Here is a 21,194-nt window from a genome sequence, read left to right as displayed (position 1 = left end):
TTTGCCAGAACTAGTAAGGATGTTGGTTTTTCTAAAACATGAATGTAGAGCAGACCTTCTGGAGGTCACAATCTGAAGTCTGTTTAGTTTTGCCGTAGTTGGTTCTGCGTTGGTTAGGAAGCTGTGTGTGTCACGTAAATTTTTTTTTTTTTTATTTTGAGATTAACCAGAACATAAGTTATTTATTTTCTTTTACACATAACTTTAGAGTTGAAAGTTTTCTGCACATGCTTCTAAAAATGGTTACTAGAGTACATGCAGTATATAAAACTGATCCAATGCTTCTAGCTTTATGATGACTGATAAGACAAAAGTGATTTGAATTATTAAATATAACTTCAGTGGTATTTTTGGTAGCATAGAGTACCTAGAGTACAAACTTTCTGTATTTAGCCTTCTTGTCTGTTCATAAGGCTTAAGCCTCTACCTCCTCGGCATCTGCTGGGAGGATGGCTGGCTCTGAATTTCCAGAAAATCTCGCCACCTGCCCGGGTATAAGTGTTGACTTCTCTAGAATTCATTCCATAAAAAAAGATAAATGTAAATTGAATAAGTGATGGCTAATGTGAACCTAGCAACTGAGGGAGATGTGCTAGAGAACAGGAATAAAAAACCCCAACAATACACAGTTGAACAGAGTTACAATGTTAAAGGAAACAAAAACATGTTTTAAATAGTTCATCGTTTCAAATGATGCTGGATAAGAGGTAGTAGCAGGGATGTTGATCAGAATCAACTTTAAACATAGTTCCCCAGTCTTGGTTTTCTGGAACAGAAATGAGTAAGCAATGTTGCCTTGATACTTTAAGCTGTTGTTTTGTAGATCCAAGTGTAAAGGAACATGAAGAAATTTTATGAGGGTTTATGAGGCAGGGAAGTAATTTTGTTCTTTGCCTGATGTCCGTCATTTGCTTTTGTGCTCAATATGCTGACTGATTGTAAGAAAGTCTATTCCTTTAGAATCACTAGAAGATTTAATGAGTTGCTGTCAAGTCACTTGTTCTCTTTTTGTGGGTAGATAAAATTTTTGACAGAAGAATTCCTGATTGTGAATTACCATAGGAAAAAAAAAATTTTTTGTAAACATTGACTGTTGTGATCTAAACCATTTATACACATCTTTTTAGAGTAGTGTTAAGCTATACTTTTTACATTACAAGCATAAACTGGCATTTACTGCTGGGAGGAATTGGTCCTGTCTGTCTCCTGGTACATTTGAACTTTATCAGAGGATTAACATAGTTCAACAAGGCCAAGTGCCAGGTCTTGCACTTGGGTCACAACAACCCCATGCAACGCTACAGGCTTGGGGAAGAGTGGCTGGAAAGCTGCCCAGCAGAAAAGGACCTGGGGGTGTTGGTCGACAGCCAGCTGAACATGAGCCAGCAGTGTGCCCAGGTGGCCAAGAAGGCCAATGGCATCCTGGCTTGTATCAGGAATGGTGTGGCCAGGAGGAGCAGGGAGGTGATTGTGCCCCTGTACTCGGCCCTGGTGAGGCCGCACCTTGAGTACTGTGTTCTCTTTTGGGCCCCTCACTACAAGAAGGACATTGAGGTGCTGGAGAGTGTCCAGAGAAGGGCAACGAAGCTGGTGAAGGGTCTAGAGAAGAAGTCTGATGAGGAGCGGCTGAGGGAGCTGGGGCTGTTTAGTCTGGAGAAGAGGAGGCTGAGGGGGGACCTTATCGCTCTCTACCACTACCTGAAAGGAGGTTGTAGTGAGGTGGGTGTTGGTCTCTTCTCCCAGGTAACTAGCGATATGATGAGAGGCAATGGCCTCAAGTTGCATCAGGGGAGGTTTAGATGGGATTTTAGGAAAAATTTCTTTACTGCAAGAGTGGTCAAGCATTGGACCAGGCTTCCCAGGGAGGTGGTGGAGTCCCCATCCCTGGAGGTGTTCAAAAAAAGTGTAGATGTGGCACTTCGGGATATGGTTTAGTAGGCATGGTGGTGTTGGGTGGATGGTTGGACTTGATGATCTTAGAGGTCTTTTCCAACCTTAATGATTCTAATATTGATCTAAGTTTAAAACTAACCAAGCCAAAAAGAAAAAAGGGGACAGGCAGCATGGTAGCTGGGGACAACAGGTTTTTTTTGGTGGCTTATCCTGGTGTAAAGGTGACTGGTTTTCTGGCACTTAGCAAGCAGGGAACTGGTTCGGAGAGCTGATCTAACTGTGAACTAATAATTTCGTTTTCTGGTGGTGGTTTTGTTCTCACTCACTGGTACGTGCAAAACAGTGCAGGAAAGAGAGCAGAGTTTGTGATCACTGGTGAGAAAGATCTTTGTTGTAGTAGTTCTGATTTAAATGGGTTTAAGCTACTGTGGGATTGCATGCTCTGAATTGTGGTGTGAAGCCCCATTTGCTCACTGACCTTTTAGTCACTGTTAAAAAGCATCAAAAGTTTGCAAATACCTGATGGGCATTCATAGTTGCTTAATGACTACCTTCTCTATGTTAGAAGACTGTGCCTTCTAGTTGCTTTAAGTCTGTTTTAATTTTGGCAAATCAGAGAAGTAACTTTATTAGCATAAGAATTTAAGAATATATTAGTGATCTAGTTGTGTCAAAGAATATCAGCCCTTCCCACTGGCATTTTGCATTAATGACCATTATATATGAGATTCCATGTCCGAGTTAGGGTGGTCTTTCAGTGGTGACTCGCTGTCCCATATTTTTAATTAGTTCTTTGTAAGTGTCTTTTCTAGCTTTGAATTTAGTGCTTTCTGTAACTCTCCTCATTTGGTACTTCCCTTTTGTCTTTGTTGTGTTGTGGGTTTGTGTGACAAGGTTTTGGTAGCAGGGGGGCTACAGGGGTGGCTTCTGTGAGAAGCTGCGAGAAGCTTCCCCCATGTCTGATAGAGCCAATGCCAGCCGGCTCCAAGACGGACCCACCCCTGGCCAAGGCCGAGCCCATCAGTGACAGTGGTAGCACCTCTGGGGTAACATAGTTAAGAAGGGGAACAACCTGCTGTGGGACAGCAGTTAGAGAGAGGAGTGAGACTGAGAGAAACAACTCTGCAGACACTAAGGTCAGTGAAGAAGGAGGGGGAGGAGGTGATCCAGATACCAGAGCAGAGAGTCTTCCCTTGCAGCCAGTGATGAAGACCATGGTGAGGCAGGCTGTCCCCCTGCAGCCCATGGAGGTCCACAGTGGAGCAGATATCCACCTGTAGCCCGTGGAAAGGACCCCACACAGTGGTGTAGGTATGGTGGTATTGGGTTGATGGTTGGACTTCATGATCTTAGAGGTCTTTTCCAACCTATGATTCTATGATTCTACTGTTCTTATTCAGTTTAGGTGGTCCCCTGAAAATAAGGGGTAGTTTTGATCCAAATTCAAACAGCTTGTTGTGGGTAATTCTCATGTTTGGACAACCAGTGTATTAGTGACTTAGGATTATGACTTTTGTGCTCTGGTAAACTTGTAGTTGCTTGGTGACTTATAATTGTCACATAATTTTGTTGTTAAAATAAACATAGCTTTGTTCTCAGTCTGCAGCTCTTGACCTCCTCCTGTTCTTGTAATACAAAATAATATTCATAATCTTCCTCAAAAAAACCCCACAACAAACTTGAAAAGCCTCAAATATTGAGATCCTAAAAAAGGGACCCCCCCCCCAATATGTAGTAATATGTTACATGTAAGAAATAGTTTCTAACAGTTTATGTAGATGTGTGCTTTATGGATGGTTAAGTGCTACAAATGTTTTCATACCTTGTTGGCACTATGCAACATGTAAAAATAAAGCCATGCACTGTATCAAGAAGCTTGTAAACTGAGGCTGGTAACCAAAATTGGAGGCAACAAATAATTGTTTGTTGTTAAAATATAAATGAATTTTCTTGTGGGTGATAACAAGGAAGTTTGAGTAATTTGAATTGGACATTTTTTATGTCAGTAACTATAATTAAGGGGGAAGCAGAAATAATGTGTGGTTGCAGGTTGGCAAAAGCACAGGAGGGTAGGGGTGCACAGGTGGGCTGAGTCAGAGAAGGAAACAAATAGAGTATTTAAATTTTTTTCTTACAGACAAGGAATGACAGGGAATTTCTTGAGAGATCAGGGTACACAGGGAGGCTGGGATTCTAGAGCATCTTAGGCAAGAGTGAGAAAGTAGAGACAAAATTTTGAACCATGTCTAATGTTTTAGCAGTAGCAGTCTCATGTGGGATGGGTCTTTAGGTAAGTCCTTTTCTTGGCATTTGGAACTACTTCACTAGATACAGAAAACATAGCAAAGAATTGCAAGTCCTACTGAAACACGTAGTCTTAGATGAACTGTGGCTTACTTGCGTGTGTTAGGGAAACAAATCCTCCTGTGAGGAAATTTGGGAAGTAAATGATATTTAACTTTAACTATGGTAGTTTCTTCTTCAACCATAGTATTTTCTAATGTGACAGACTAGTGATTGACAGCTCCTCTGCTGTTGCTGTTAAATGGTGTTTTCTCTCCTAGGGTTTGGACGTGGCAGAGGGAGAGGAGCGGGCAGGTTTTCAGCCCAAGGCATGGGGTAAGAAACATACAGAGCGCAGATTTTGGCAAGGATCAAACTCAGTGGCAATATTAATTGACAACATGAATATTGCCACTGTATGTATTACTGTATGTTTGATAAACCAATATAGATGCAAAAATTCACAGATCTGTTAGATGAATAATGGATTATTTTTGTCTTAAACCAGTATTTCTAACTACACACCTATACAAACCTAATGTAAGTTCACTCACTGTTAGTATTTCAAACTCGGAGAACCTGTTTGTATCTATCAGTAGCAGCCACATAGTGCCTAGGAGGCTGAAAGTTCTGTGTGGTGCATGTAGTCCTAGGTCAATTTAAAAAAAAGATTTGTTTCAGTGTGATGTAGAACATCCAAGTTCTATACAAAACCAGGAAGACTAGCGATTAAAAACTTTCTCCTGTTTTTGAGGGCTTGTGCTTTAGCTGTTTGGGCATACATTGACCCTAAAACAGAATCAAAAGTTACTCAACAGCTCTAAAGTTTGTTCTCAGTTTTGTTGGAATAACTTGCTTCAGAGAAGTGTAGCCTCCACTACTTTCACTGTGTTTGCCTTTAATGACGTTTCATGTAATGTCAGTGATGTCATGATGAACAGAAGGCTCATTCTGTTTCTCTAATAATCCTTCTTGTTCGTACTTCTAGATTGATAAACTGAAAAGAGGTTTTTCTTCAATAATCCTTTTTCACCTTTTAGCTGCATCTGTGTGTTTTGGCATTGGTGTCAGGAGTGCATTCTGAAATAATATTACTGATGTTCCGACTCCTGTCCTGCGCAGGTCTGCTCTGAAAGGACATGATACTGGTTTCTCATCAGTCAGCCACCTGCTGAGAAACTGTCAGCTGAGAGGGGATTATCGTTGTGCATATAAACTAATGCTTTATAAGACTGGGAGGAGTAGGTATGCTGTTAACTGCTTTTTCAGGAATTATTGTTTTGATTCAGTTACTCTACAGTAATTTTTTTCAGTCTCCTCACTTTTTTTCTCTTTTTTTCTCCCTTTTTTTATCTGTGTCTGCTCATAGAGGAAAAATTTCTTTTGAAACCAAAAATATCAAGATAAATTACATGGAAATAGAGATGTTAAATCTAATACGACTTCAGCTAAAACTGATGACGCTTGTGTTCACTGAATGACCGATGTGTTCTCTTCCATTTCTTAACTTTTAAAACTCTAGGACATTTAACCCTGCAGACTATACGGAGTCATCTGCCACTGATGGCTTTGGGACAAAATCAGAGATTTGGGAGACTGGTCAGAATGATGCAGATGATGGAACTGGTAAGATGCTTCAAGAAGTGGAAGGACTGGAATGAAGACCTGTAGCAAATTGCAGTTAAAATAATCGTTCTGTTGGTGTTCAGTTAACTTCTGAAAATGTGAATACATCTCACATGACACAGATAGCAGTTCATTTTTATAACTTAACTGCTACTTATGTGCAGAGCACATGCTGCAGCCTGAGTGACTATCTGATTAGAATGAAGGGAAGGCAATTTGCAATTTTTTTGTTTTAGTACTAACAATCCCTTGAGAGACGAAGGGATTTGAAGAGTTATTGGAAGAACCTTGTATGTGAAGAACTGTTTAGATATCTTGAGTACTGCTTAAGAGCTCACCTAATGTAGTTAAGGAGTGTAAGTCCTACTAAAAGTGATTGGTCCACAGGCATTGGGCTATGGGTTGCGAATATCTAAGTAGAAGAAGAAAAAGAAAAGAAAAACCATTTACAAATATGAATCCACTCAGTGACACTGGGATGGCTTTGGCAGCCACACCTGTACAATGCAGGAATATAAGGATGTGAGTCTCTGGGATGGAGGAGAGTTCCAAGATCTGCCATTTTTGAAGAGAAGAACTATTAACTAAAGCGTGAGTAGGCACTTGAACGGGAGCCAAAAGAGCAGTCTGCCTGTCTGAAGACAGAGGCAGCTGTTTATTTCTGTATGAAGTTTCAGGTGTGAAGTACGCGCTCCCGGCTAAAGGCAAGACAGAGACATAGTTTGGAAAGGAACCGCTTAACAGTGATTTCGTGGTGATTCAGAAATGAAGAATGTGACCTGCTTGTCTGTGATTGGGAAAACAAGATACCTTGCTGCATACCATATTCTGTGACAGGAGATGAAGACAAAGGAAACCCTTTTTCAGGATGGAGAAATTAATGTATGTTATGGTCCACACTTGGGAACCACCGTGTGATATGAGAGATATTTTTTTTTTTAACCCCGGCAAAGAGTAACTTTTCTGATCCCTTCATTGCTGAAGCCTACTCAGGTGATTTTTTTTTTTTTATCAACCCCTGTGTCAAGGGTGGAAGGAAAAGACTGATACTGGAGGCCAGGGTGTGCTCTGTTGAGCTCTGCTGTGAGCCTTTTGAGATGCAGCTTTCTAAATGTCATACAAGCCGTGTTCCACTTAACCAGAGAAGACAGTAGCAGGCTCAGAGTTTAGGAGGGCCTGTTAGGCAGCTGCCTTCTAGTCCAGTGTGGGAGAGTATATTAATGGTTATTGAAAGGGAGCTCTTTTGCCAAATTATGGCATCTTTCCAAGGAATTACTTTTGAAATTACTTGGTGCTATAGTGCAAACAGAAATGTACCTTTTACTTTCACTCATGTTAGTTTTTCAAATAAGTTTATCAGATAATGAGCTAAAGGACACCTAATGACTTGAAAATTCCACTAGGAATACTGATACTGTTGTTTGCTATATGGTAGCGAAGGGCAGGATGTGTTGTCACAAGTATTGCAGAAGCAATAAGGTTAACTAACTAAAGAAAGAAGACATACAAGAAAGGCATGAGGAGACTGGACTAGAGGTAGAAAATTCACTTGTTAGTTATTAATGAATGCAACTATAAGGCTGTGGCTTACAAATGACTTTGACTTGGGCTCCACTTCCCAAGTGAGCTCGAATGTTTTGTGACCCTCCTTGCTGACTCTGGGTATCCTTCATGTGCCTCCTCTATGGCAAACTCTGTTCCTTCTTGTGGGCATCTTCTCAGTCTTTAGTAATAGAAGAATTCTGCCTAGGAATAAGAGTAGCTTGGTGTGGCTAAACAAATCCCCATAAGAGTATGAATGTGTCTATATAAGGAGTTTGCTACTGAGCAAACAGATTGGTGGAAATTCAAAGTGTGCTAGTTGATGTGTGGAACTTCTTTTTGGATGCCAAGTGCGTTTTTGCTGTTAGGCTATGCACGTGTCACTGAGAACTTCACTGAACTTCAGTAACGCAACTTAAGGCATGTGTGGAAAGTTGGGGAGCATGGTATGGAGAAGAAGGTGTGAGAAGGCATTCGGGAATTTTCCCTGGCCTTGTCAGATTAATGGTTCTTGGGGGTATGAATGAATGAGTGAGTGTCAGTGTGGGGAGTTCCTGCAAAATCGTTTGGTTGGTGGAAATTTAAAGTAACTAGTTAAGTGTGAATGTTCTTTTTGGGTGCTAAGTACCTTTTTAATGCTAATCTTAATTTACTTTCAGTGCAAATGGAAAAGGCACCATAACTGACAAAACAAAAATGTCTCTATATATGACTATAGGAAGAGTTTTATTTTACAGTGTTTCTTCTTTAGACAAGCTGTGGGAATGTCAGAAATAAGTCCCTGAGCCAAAAAGAAGAAGAGATCTCTTTAAAAAGAGTAGGCTTTAAAATTGAATCATTTAGTTTTGTCCAAGTGGGAAGCACTTTCAACTTTGTGATGGAAAACATCTTGAGGGTTATTAGAGGAGGCTGCAGTGGGGGTAGTAGTTTTAAAGCAGAAGAGAGTGTTGGGAAGGAAGATGGAAGCAGGGATAGGGGGAAGGAGTGACAGACAAGGTGTGGGGCTGGAAACAGGTTGTACAAAGTTGAACTGTTGATTTGGCTTGTTAATCACAAATACTAGTTTTCAATTGTTTTTTTTTTCCCCTTAATTTACAGTGCTGTTATGTTAGTTACAAATCAACAGTCCCAGTAATAAATAAGTTACCAATGTGGAGTTAATAAAGATGTGAATGAGGGGGATATATATGTATGGAAATCCATAAAGCCTGCAGTGGGCTAGTGAAGGATGTCAGATAAGAGTATACATAGAGGAAGGGCAGGATGGAAATGCCTCTCTCTATTCCTCATTACCCAGTCCCATGTCTTCTTTCATCTAAAAAAAGAAAACAAAATTAGCTTGTACTAGCTACTTGGAAAATTAGTGTCTTTCATCTGCAATTACATTAAAAAGGAGATAACTGGGCAACTACCTGGAGAAACAAAACCAGTTTTGCGTATCAAAATGTTTTCTGAAGACACCATGTGAATATAAACTCTCTGTGGAGTTCTGAGTATTTACTAAATATTTCCTCTTTAAGCCAGTGCTGGGAAAGGATCAACATTTTCAATTAGAAAGAAATACAGTATTTGTTTCCAAAAATGTAGTTGCCCCCATATGTGCTTTGGAAGTGCTTTAGAACCTCTTGTTTTGAATTTGTTACAGATGCCAGAGGAATTGCGGTACCCTGGATGAAAGTTGTTTCTAGGTGCACCATCATGTAATCCTATAGAAAAACTAGCTGGTTCTGTGGAAGTGAAACTTAGTGGTGTTGGTTGAAATAAAAATGAGAGTAAAAGGCAAATCTTTAATGCTTCATAACATTTAAGTGTAATTGTATTCCAAATAATTCAGCATCGGTTTTCCTGCATCTTAATTTTTATAGAAGTAATGTACAACTGAAAGGCAAAGAGAAGGGACAGGTGGGAGAAAACAAAACAACCAATACTCATCCAAAAGGGAATAAACTTGAACAGCATGATTGTTATTTTCTTACAAGCATGCTGAGTGTTCAGTTTCTTACTTTTTTTGTAATGTACAGGTGAGTGGGAGATCCTGAACATCAAATTGCAGCAGTTCTTATAAATAAATTATGTTGGAGGTGGTCACTACTCAAAGTAGGTTATAAAAATAGTATTGTATTTTGGTAATTTACTGATACCTCTACTTTGATATTTTCATAAGTTTCACAGAAAAACTTCATTTGTTATTATATTGGTTATGAGCAGCCTTAAATGAAACTGAAGAACGACAAGAAGGAAAAATAAATTATAGTGTAACTGTCAAGGGGGAAGAAGGGAATTGTGTAGCTTAGAAGTTACAAGGAAGTTGATTTTTGTTGGTGGCTTGGTTTTTGTGGTGTGGTTTTTTTACATATCATACTTTTTATTGGCTTTATAACTTTCTAAAACTAAACTTGTTACAAAGGGAAATGGGAAAGAGTCACAGATAGCAACTTCAACCAAGATAGCTATGACAAGGATCCTTGAAAACACAAAGCATAATTTCAGTGGAAAACAGAGAACTCTTAAATTGTGATGCTTTGCAAAGCTTGGGGGTAAAGGTTGGGAAGAGGATATATGGAGTTGCAATAATGCCAAGGTGGATTTTGGACTAAAATTTATACACTTGTGGCAAGATCGGACTTAGAATCCCATCAATAGGAGGAAGGCATTAGCAAACTGGATTTAATGCAGAGAAGAGCAGCGAAATAACTGAGGCTGGGAGGATTGGGTTGGGAAGGTAGAGTGTTAATAAGCAACAATAATAAACTTGGCTTGGCTAAAGTAATAAAAGGGTGAAGGGTTGTGTTCAGTATTTAAAAAGAGTAAACTCACAGAACTATGGTCATAAGTAGGAGCAACAGGTGAACGTTTGAATGTCAGGAAAATGTCATAAGTATTATTCTAAATAGGTTCAGTCTCCCAAAGGTGATGGGGGATACCCAAGAGTTGGGCTTGATCTGTCTGAGCTCTTTTTGTGTTTGTTTTAGCAGACTTTGAGCTCCATTGTTAGAGTTCTGACACCAACATGAGGTTTGTCTTCTTACAGAGGTAGGCTTTGCTCTGACTGATGGGAAATAAATATAAGCAGGGCAAATACCAGGATGTATTTCTTTAAAGAAGAAATATCAGAGGAATGGATCCTGTGCTGATCAGAAGGGAAAGAAAACCACCTGTTTCTCTAAAAACTGCTGCTCATTGGGCTTTTCCTCCTTTCCAAAATTTCTGTGGAAATATGTGGATTAGTCCAGAAATTTGAGGCATTGTAGTAATTTTGCTGTGCTTGGATATGATTATTAGTTATTTTTCAAATGTCTTGATATTTTGCAGCATGTAGGAACCTCCTGGTTAGGGGCTGTTTGGTAAAACGTGAGCACAAGATGTTTCGGGCAACTCTATATTGCTCCACAGAGCCAACACAGAGCAGATGTTACCTTGCTCAGGACTTGCCAAATAATTTTGGATTCCAAGGTATAAACCCATTTGTCTTCTCCCCACTGTGTGTATATCTTAGTGGTAGGTCTGTTTGCCTCACTGGATTAGTGCCATTTGACCCTCCTCTGCCCAAGATGCTGCTTTGTAAAGGTGTACAAAATAATGCAATCGTTACATTAGTGTGTTCGTACAAACTGGGTTTGATGCTGTCTTCAGGGGACTTGTTTCTGGATGACTCTGTCTCGGAGAGTTCCTGGTTAAGTAAAAGGAGATGATTAAAGCAGTTCTTTTGCTTTTGTACTTGATCAAAGGTGATGGTAGCAGGAACTTTACTGCTGGTATTTTCTTTGCTTGTGGTTATGTAGTTTAAATGAAAGCTCTAGTTGTTGCTGGGACAACCTTCCCTATGCTCACACTGGTGGGCAAGGCCTTCAGTCCATTTATTGCTCTTGCATATCTATGCCTGCTGTTTCCTACGGAAGGGATCAGGTTTTTGCATCTGTAAGATCGTTTCCTGTAGTTTTCCCATTGCTGCATACTGTGGACTGCACACTGTGCTCCAGTATTCACCAAATAAACTCTGCCACAAGTTACGGGAAGAAGTGTTTTGCAGCTGCAGTGGAAGCTTATTGACTCTTCTGCTGCCATTATATGAATTATATGTTTTAAAATAAAATTGCTCTATTAGGTGAAGGGATTGGTGGTGTTCTGCCCTGAGGACAGAGTTAACAGGTTGGAAAGGAGCCTCCAGCGGCATAGGTTGGCTCTGGAATTTGAATATGTTGAAAGTAGGATTGTGGATGTTGGAGCAGGTAGTGTGGTTGTGTTTTGTTCAGGCTCTGTATGAATTTGTGCATGAAACTGGGAGATCCCATAGGAGGGTTGAGTAACCTCTCACTGTCATTTGGGACATAGGAGGAAGTTCTTCAAATGTTTGGGATTAATCACTGGTTGCAGGCATATGTTCATGCAAATTATGTCTGGTACCATAGTGGCTAAGAAATTCCTGAAATCAGAAATTAAAGGGGGGGGGGAGGGGGGAGAAACCCTCCCAAAATTTTAAATCTGCAGACCAATTTTCTAGAGCTTCCCATATTTCCAGTCACCATCTTCTCTCTTTGTTTTCCATTAATAATGAAAACAGGAGTGCTTATAAAGCAGAAAGTTTGAAATACAACATTGTGCTTTTAGCTTGTAACTGTTTTCTTTCCTTCCTCAAATTACAATAGGAGCATGGAAAAGCTCATTAGAAGAATGGACAGCAGAGGACTGGAATGAAGATGTAAGTGTACCTTGTTGGATAGACCAATTAATTATTTACCCTTTTAGAGTTTCTGTGTTGTCTTCAAAAACTAAATGTTTGAAGTAATACTTTGCTGTATGTGTACAATGATATTTCTTACTGTGTTTTTTGCTGTAATTGCTGTTTAAAATACATATATTTAGATAAGCTTGTTTTTTAAATAAAATTGGATCAAGAAATATTAATTTATTTTTCTGGGTGGACAATACATAGATAATAAAATTTTTATCTTAAATTAAGTATTTGTGAATTATAGTTCTCTGCTGCTCGATGCTGATGGGTGTTAACCACATACTTCCCCCTACTGTTGTGTAGGGATTTAAAGCCATATTATCACAAGCCTTTTATGTAATTAAGTGCTGAAGCTTGCTATCAACTTTAGACTCCTCATTTGATGCCTTTTCTTTGAAATCTGCATAATTGTTACACTTAATCCACTTTGTGTTCATAATATTAAAAAAAGGAGCTAGTAGTATGCTGAAGTTAGCACTTCACAGAATCACAGAATGGTAGGGGTTGGAAGGGACCTCTGTGGGTCATCTAGTCCAACCCTCCTGCCGAAGCAGGGTCACCTACAGCAGGCTGCACAGGACCGCGTCCAGGCGGGTCTTGAATATCTCCAGAAAAGGCGACTCCACAACCTCCCTGGGCAGCCTGTTCCACTGCTGTCACCCTCAGAGGGAAGAAGTTCTTCCTCATGTTCAGGTGGAACTTCCTATGCTTCAGTTTGTGCCCATTGCCCCTTGTCCTGTCGCTGGGTACCACTGAAAAGAGTTTGGCCCCATCCTCCTGACACCCACCCTTAAGATATTTATAAGCATTTATTAGGTCCCCTCGCAGCCTTCTCTTCTTCAGGCTGAACAAGCCCAGTTCCCTCAGCCTTTCCTCGTAGGAGAGATGCTCCAGTCCCCTCACCATCCTTGTAGCCCTCCGCTGGACTCTCTCCAGTAGCTCTTCATCTTTCTTGAAGTGGGGAGCCCAGAACTGGACAGAGTACTCCAGATGGGGCCTCACCAGGGCAGTGTAGAGGGGAAGGAGAACCTCCCTCGACCTGCTGGCCACACTTAATTGCTTCAATCCTGTTGTTTCATCATGATGTTTTGTCTAAAGTACTACAACAATTTTGGTTGTCGGTCTTTATCAGGCAAGAGATGTCTTCATGTCTGCAAAATATTTGGCACTTATGATCATCACGTGTGAAAATCGCATTTGTGATTTTAAGTTTTCAGTTATTGTATTAAAGCTTAAGTAGATAGGAAAACAAACCAGGTAGCAAGAAATACAGAAAGGAAAACTTAACTTTTGAGAAGTTTTTCATCTTTTATAGGAACATCCATTATTTCAAGTTTATTTTCAGAAGAGTAAGAGATTGTCTCAGAAGTCATCCCTTTTGCCTCCTCCTGTAGGGTGGCATGTCAGTGTTATCCCTAGAAATGTGTGAATGTGTCATATAACAGATATAAAAACTCTGTCCTTACCTAATGAGAGGCCTGTGTCTTTCAAGAAAATTAAAACAAACTCTAAAATTCCTAGATTTTCTGTATCAGTTACTGCCATCAAAAGCTGGCATCTTTTTTAAACCTGTCCTCTATTTCTGCATTATATGCTAGAGGTGGACTAAGGGCTAAGGCTAGTGAAAATTTATAGCCTTGTTCTCACCCCCTTTGCTGGTACAATACAACATTTGTAGTACGGGAGGGGTGTTGAGCAATGCTGACTAAGGATAGAATTTTTTTTTAATTAATATTAAACCTGTGTAATTTTCACATGAATCTTGAAAGAGCAGTAGGTGAAATCTCTAGCCTGTTGTTAATTTTCATAAATATTAGAGTGCTGGAAAAATCCCTGTAACCTGGAAGAAAGTTGCTCACGTGCTGATGTTCAGAAAGGGTGAATGAAATGACAAGCTGCAGACAAATTATCCCAAAACATCCCTGGGGAAAAAAAAATAAAAGAAAAATTGATTCATCTGATCTTTTTTAAAAAAAAAGAAGTGTAAGAATACAGTTTATGCCATTCAGTGTAGTTTTATGGAAAATAGGTCCACTTCAAATAAACCTGATCTTGGTCTTTAAGTAAATTACAAGTTAATTGTGAAGATAGAGTATGTCCTTGTAAGAGATTTGATTTACATATTTTGTTCTAAAAATAATTACATGCTGTCACAAAACACATTAAGTGGATTATAATCTGCCTTGCAAATTTCGGCCAATAAATCTTTTGCAGGAGGACCCTTACTTAACCGGGCATTTCTAGGAGGGCTATAAGGGAATCCAGTCCTAGGCCAGATGCCATCTAGTGTTTTTTATCGATGATTTGGAAGTAAAAATAAAATTACTGCTAAACAAAATGAAATAAAAAAAATATTGGAATGGCAATTAAAAGTAAGCCAGTTACGCAGAGTAATCTGGACCTCTGCTAGACTTAACCTGTTCAAATGACAAATGCTTTAATATAGCCAAGTGCCCATTTGTTTTATAGGAATAAAAGCACACTTTCAGAACAAGGGTCTGTTTTCAGGAAAGCAGCAACTGAAAAATTTTCAGAATTGTAGTGGATGATGAAAAAAGAACAGCTCAGCATGATCTCCTAAAGGACTGATGCTGTGGCAAATAAAAGCTATTGTAGTCTTTTTGCCTGTAGGCACTCTTCACTGTCTCTTAATCATTCTTGTTTTATATTTCTGTATATGGACTCTCCTGAATTTGATTCTCAAGTACTGCATCCAATTATTCATTGCTTTTACAAAACAAAAGTTGTGGAAAATATCTGAAAATTATTTACTGATATAATTGGTGCTTGAGAGTGAGATTTTTAGTTTACTGAATATGAAAAGGTTACTTTATTAGCATATAATGGGCTCTGGTTTTAGTTTAGCAGAAAAAGGCATAATACGAACCTGTGTCTGGAAAATGGAGCTGTGCATTTAAATGTATAGTAAACATTTCTGGCAGCATGACTAATGATTAAAACAATTAAGGGAGCTGATGTATTTGCTGTCTGCAGATAACCAGGTGTTTTTCTGAAGAATATCTTTGTTTAAATGTGGTGTTTTCTAGTTAGATAGAAGTTAGGAGCAAGTGAGTGAAATTTAATGTTGTTTGACCTGAGAATGATTAGATTTTTGTGATGGAATAGTTCTGTCTGATATTTATCTTTAATAGTGAGTATTGAGCAAGTGTAGTAGGTTGTCAGCATGCTCTTAAATAGAGTAGAAACTACTTGCAGTGAAAATAGGAGGTTGTATTTTGTTAAAGGGGTATTCAGGGCATGGACAATGAAGGACCAGACAAATGTTGAGGTACTGTGGATGGCTCTGGGTTTTTCTCTTAAAATTGTGATCATATTCCCCTGGCTAAAGAAAATAAAGTTTAACTACAGAAACTGTCAGAAGGGGAGAAATAGAGTACATACAAATTGCTGGAAAGTGGATGAAGGCAAACATTTTCTGTACAATATTGGTAGTCTTAGTGTTTCCCTTACCAGGAAGCAGCATGAAAACTTGTTTTAATTTCTTTAACTTTAGTACATCATATCAAAACATATCAAAAAAAAAAAAAGTGGAGCTCAGCTATCACAAAGGGGGAAAAGAATTCTTGGCCACGAGCTGGCGGGGCTCATTGAGAGGGCTTTAAACTAGGTTCGAAGGGGGAAGGGGATATTGCCCAGCTCACTAGGGATGAGCCTAGGCTTGGAGTGCCAAGGCCAGGGGTGAGATTGACAGCCCAGCTCAAGTGTGTTTACACCAATGCACGTAGTATGGGCAATAAACAGGAGGAGCTGGAAGCCATTATACAGCAGGACGGCTACGACTTGGTCGCCATCACAGAAACGTGGTGGGACAACTCGCATGACTGGCATGCTGTCATAGATGGCTACAGACTCTTTAGGAAAGACAGACCAACAAGGAGAGGTGGGGGAGTTGCTCTATATGTGAGGGAGCAACTGGAATGCATTGAGCTTGGCCTGGGGGCAGGTGAAGAAGGAGTTGAAAGCTTGTGGGTTAGAATTAAGGGACAGGCTCACACAGGTGACATTATGGTGGGTGTATACTACAGGCCACCTGACCAGGAGGAGGAGGTTGATGAGGCCTTCTACAGGCAGCTGCAAGCAGCCTCACAGTCACAGGCCCTGGTTCTCATGGGGGACTTCAACCACCCTGACATCAGCTGGGTAGACCATACAGCTAGGCAGGTGCAATCCAGGAGGTTCCTACAGAGCATCGATGATAACTTTCTGATGCAAGTGGTGGAGGAACCAACAAGGAAAGGCGCGCTGCTGGACCTCGTGTTAACAAACAAGGAGGGACTGGTGGATGACGTGAAGGTTGGAGGTAGACTCGGCTGCAGTGACCATGAAATGGTCGAGTTCAGGATCCTGCGTGGAGGAAGCAGGGCGATAAGCAGGATCAAAACCCTGGACCTCAGGAGGGCTGACTTTGCCCTCTTCAAGGAGCTACTGGGAGGAATCCCGTGGGCCAGGGCTCTCGAAGGCAGGGGGGTCCAAGAGTGCTGGTCGCTTTTTAAACAACACTTCTTCCATGCTCAGGAGCAATGCATCCCCCTGAGAAAGAAATTTAGCAAAGGAGGCAGGAGACCCACATGGATGAGTAAGGAGCTTCTAGCGGAGATCAGGTGGAAGAGAAAGGTGCATGGAATGTGGAAAGAGGGACAGGCCACTTGGGAAGAGTACAGAAACGTAGTGAGAGCATGCAGGGATGCGACGAGGAAGGCCAAGGCTCACCTGGAATTGAAGCTGGCAAGGGATGTCAAAAACAACAAGAAGGGCTTCTTCAACTACATCAGCAGCAAAAGGAAGGCTAGGGACAACGTGGGGCCGCTGCTGAATGAGGCGGGTGTCCTGGTGACGGAGGATGTGGAGAAGGCAGAGCTAATGAATGCCTTCTTTGCTTCAGTCTTCAGTGCTAAGACTGGCCCTCAGGAATCCCAGGCCCCGGAGGTAAGAGAAGAAGCCTACAGAGAGGACGACTTTCCCTTGGTCGAGGAGGACTGTGTGAGGGATCGCTTAAGTGATCTGGATGTCCACAAATCCATGGGCCCCGATGGAATGCACCCACGAGTGCTGAGGGAGCTGGCGGATGTCATTGCTGAGCCACTCTCCATCATCTTTGAGAGGTCCTGGAGGACAGGAGAGGTGCCCGAGGACTGGAGAAAGGCCAATGTCACTCCAATCTTCCAAAAGGGCAAGAAGGAGGACCCAGGGAACTACAGGCCGGTCAGCCTCACCTCCATCCCGGGAAAGGTGATGGAGCAGCTTATCCTGGAGGCCATCATGAAGCAAGTGGAAGAAAAGAAGGTTATCAGGAGTAGTCAGCATGGATTCACCAAGGGGAAATCATGCCTGACCAATCTGATAGCTTTCTACGATGACATGACTGGCTGGGTAGACGAAGGGAGAGCCATGGATGTTGTCTACCTTGACTTCAGCAAGGCTTTCGACACAGTCTCCCATGCTATCCTCCTAGGGAAGCTGAGGAAGTGTGGGCTGGATGAGTGGTCGGTGAAGTGGATTGAGAACTGGCTGAATGGCAGAACTCAGAGGGTTGTCATCAGCGGCGCTGAGTCTAGTTGGAGGCTGGTGACAAGTGGTGTCCCTCAGGGGTCAGTACTGGGCCCAGTCTTGTTTAACTTCTTCATCAACGACCTGGATGAAGAGTTAGAATGTACCCTCAGCAAGTTTGCTGATGACACCAAACTGGGAGGAGTGGTAGATACACCAGAAGGCTGTGCTGCCATTCAGCGTGACCTGGATAGGCTGGAAAGCTGGGCAGAGAGGAACCTGATGAGATTCAACAAGGGCAAATGCAGGGTCCTGCACCTGGGGAGGAACAACCTCATGCACCAGTACAGGCTTGGGGTGGACCTGCTGGAGAGCAGCTGTGCGGAGAGGGACCTGGGTGTCCTAGTGGACGACAGGTTAACCATGAGCCAGCAGTGTGCCCTGGCTGCCAAGAAAGCCAATGGGATCCTGGGGTGCATCAAGAAGAGTGTGGCCAGCAGGACGAGGGAGGTTCTCCTTCCCCTCTACACTGCCCTGGTGAGGCCTCATCTGGAGTACTGTGTCCAGTTCTGGGCTCCCCAGTTCAAGAAGGATGAAGAGCTACTGGAGAGAGTCCAGCGGAGGGCTACAAGGATGGTGAGGGGACTGGAGCATCTCTCCTACGAGGAGAGGCTGAGGGAGCTGGGCTTGTTCAGCCTGAAGAAGAGAAGGCTGCGAGGGGACCTTATAAATGCCTACAAATATCTGAAGGGTGGGTGTCAGGAGGATGGGGCCAAGCTCTTTTCAGTGGTGCCCAGTGACAGGACAAGGGGCAATGGGCACAAACTGAGGCACAGGAAGTTCCGTCTGAACATGAGGAAGAACTTCTTCCCTCTGAGGGTGACGGAGCACTGGAACAGGCTGCCCAGGGAGGTTGTGGAGTCTCCTTCTCTGGAGATATTCAAGACCCGCCTGGACAAGAACCTGTGCAGCCTACTGTAGGTGACCCTGCTTCAGCAGGGGGGTTGGACTAGATGACCCACAGAGGTCCCTTCCAACCCCTACCATTCTGTGATTCTGTGATTCTGTGAAAACAGTAATAAGGTTTTCTTATTTCCTATTTTTTGATGTTGAGTTTTTTATGAGGATGCTGGAGTATATTTTCCTGTTCTCCTCACCTATCAACTGGCCACAGGAGCTGGTAGCTAGTTGTTAAATATATATTCTGTTTGGTGGTTGGAGAATGATTTTTGTCATAGGAACAGGAGCTGAAAAGCACGGGCATTTCATTGCAGACGAAAATACTCTTGTGAGGCTGATACTTGCAAATGGCTCACAACCATTTATTCATTTCTGGGAAAATGACAGAACCTCAGTGAAAGATTTGCAAGTGTAGTGTATGGTGAGTGTAAATAACTTTGTTAGGAGGCGATAATGCTATTTCTAAGAAATACTAAATACATCTGCATAATAAAACTTTTCAGCTGCTGCTGCACGAAGTATGTGTTTTGACAAATGCTGTAATCCCAGCAGACTTCTGAATTAGGTGCTTGATTGGAGCTTGTGGCAGTGAGTTTGCCGCAGGGTGTAGTGTAAACTTCAGTGTAGCTGAGCTGGTAGGTGGAGACTTGTGTTTTGCATGCTGATTCACTTGAAGAGAACATTTCCTCTCTCATATGTCAAGCATACTTTTGTGTTGTCACAAACATCCTCAGGCTCCTCAATTTGCTTAGTTTTCAGGATTCATCAGTGTTTTGGCCACGTTTAGTCTTATTCTGGGTTATGTGAGCATAAGAAACTGTTCGCATTACAAAGAATTTAATATTTAACCAAGGGATTGCAGACCGTAGGCTGCTGCTTGTGTCATTAGCTGACCTCCTTGTGCCATATAATGCAGGAGTCTCATAACACCACAAAAAATACAGTACGCGTTGTTCTTAAGTAACACATTGAGTGGGATGGCAGATGAAATTGACTCATGTCCATGATGTCCTTTAAACTGGGCTTCTAGCAATGTATGCAATTAAAAATGCATAATTTCCTGGAAGAGCTATATTCAAATGTCACATTATAAAGGGATTCTTTGTGAATGTTTGAATAGGTCAGTTATTCTTTAGTCTAAATACAAAGCTACACCAAAGTAGTTAAGGGTGATTTCGTGCAAATTTAATGTAAAATATAGCCATTATATGTGCATATCTCTATCTTGTTAAACCTAACTTGTGCAGGCTTAAGACCTATTCTGGGTTGCAAGTATTCCTCTCAATAGAAATGGATTAGCCCTAGGAAGAAGCCCCAGAGAGTGGTGGTGAATGGAGTTGAATCCTGCTGGCGGCCGATCACAAGTGGTGTTCCCCAGGGCTCAGTTTTGGGTCCGGTCTTGTTTAACATCTTTTATCAATGATCTGGATGAGGGGATTGAGTGCTCTCTCAGGAAGTTTGCAGATGACACCAAGTTGGACGAGAGTGTCGATCTGCTCGAGGGTAGGAAGGCTCTACAGAGAGATCTGGACAGGCTGGATCAATGGGCCAAGGCCAACTGTATGAGGTTCAACAAGGCCAAGTTCTGGGTCCTGCACTTGGGTCACAACAACCCCATGCAACGCTACAGGCTTGGGGAAGAGTGGCTGGAAAGCTGCCCGGCAGAAAAGGACCTGGGGGGTGTTGATCGACAGCCAGCTGAACATGAGCCAGCAGTGTGCTCAGGTGGCCAAGAAGGCAAATGGCATCCTGGCTTGTATCAGGAATAGTGTGGCCAGCAGGAGCAGGAAGGTGATTGTGCCCCTGTACTCGGCCCTGGTGAGGCCGCACCTGGAGTACTGTGTTCTCTTTTGGGCCCCTCACTACAAGAAGGACATTGAGTTGCTGGAGCGTGACCAGAGAAGGGCAACGAAGCTGGTGAAGGGTCTAGAGAAGAAGTCTGATGAGGAGCGGCTGAGGGAGCTGGGGCTGTTTAGTCTGGAGAAGAGGAGGCTGAGGGGAGACCTTATCGCTCTCTACCACTACCTGAAGGGAGGTTGTAGTGAGGTGGGTGTTGGTCTCTTCTTCCAAGTAACTAGCGATAGGACAAGAGGCAATGGCCTCAAGTTGCGTCAGGGGAGGTTTAGATTGGGTATTAGGAAAAATTTCTTTACTGCAAGAGTGGTCAGGCATTGGACCAGGCTGCCCAGGGAGGTGGTGGAGTCCCCATCCCTGGAGGTGTTCAAAAAAAGTGTAGATGTGACACTTTGGGATATGGTTTAGTAGGCATGGTGGTGTTGGGTGGATGGTTGGACTTGATGATCTTAGAGGTCTTTTCCAACCTCAGTGATTCTATGATTCTAAGTTGTAGCTGTTTGCTATTTTTTTTTAAAAAAAGGAAAGCTATTAAAAAAAACCCAAACAAAAAACCTCCACAGAGACAAACCACCCCCCTACAACCCAAAATCCACCCCCTTTACCCCCTTTCCTCCAAAAACTCTAATCAACCAGCTCCCCCTCCCCAGCAACCCATGGAAGTATCTATCTTTATTGTAACAGTATGGTGAAAGCAGTGCAGTTTTCTGCTGTGAATGGTCTGACTGGTTATGCTAGTATAAGCAATTACATGGTTCTCCCTTTTTTCAAACTCGTGCTCGCAGAGCAATTGGTT

At 42.0% G+C, this 21,194-nt stretch overlaps 1 protein-coding gene across 4 annotated transcripts in view; it reads left to right on the top strand.

The window, feature by feature from the left end:
- The window catches only part of LOC104337953 (ubiquitin-associated protein 2), a 122,155-nt gene that overhangs the window by 46,960 nt on the left and 54,001 nt on the right, over positions 1-21,194 (top strand). For all 4 annotated transcript variants that reach the window (XM_075446363.1, XM_075446362.1, XM_075446361.1 and 1 more), the window contains exons 7-9: positions 4,458-4,512; positions 5,699-5,802; positions 11,991-12,043. In XM_075446363.1, coding sequence (XP_075302478.1) covers positions 4,458-4,512; positions 5,699-5,802; positions 11,991-12,043 — 212 coding nt within the window. The remainder of the gene's footprint in view (positions 1-4,457; positions 4,513-5,698; positions 5,803-11,990; positions 12,044-21,194) is intronic.

The sequence above is a fragment of the Opisthocomus hoazin genome, chromosome W, assembly GCF_030867145.1.
Source record: "Opisthocomus hoazin isolate bOpiHoa1 chromosome W, bOpiHoa1.hap1, whole genome shotgun sequence".
Lineage (NCBI taxonomy): Eukaryota > Metazoa > Chordata > Aves > Opisthocomiformes > Opisthocomidae > Opisthocomus > Opisthocomus hoazin.
Note: the sequence above shows the minus strand (reverse complement) of the source record. Positions and strands in the feature narration are given on the sequence as shown.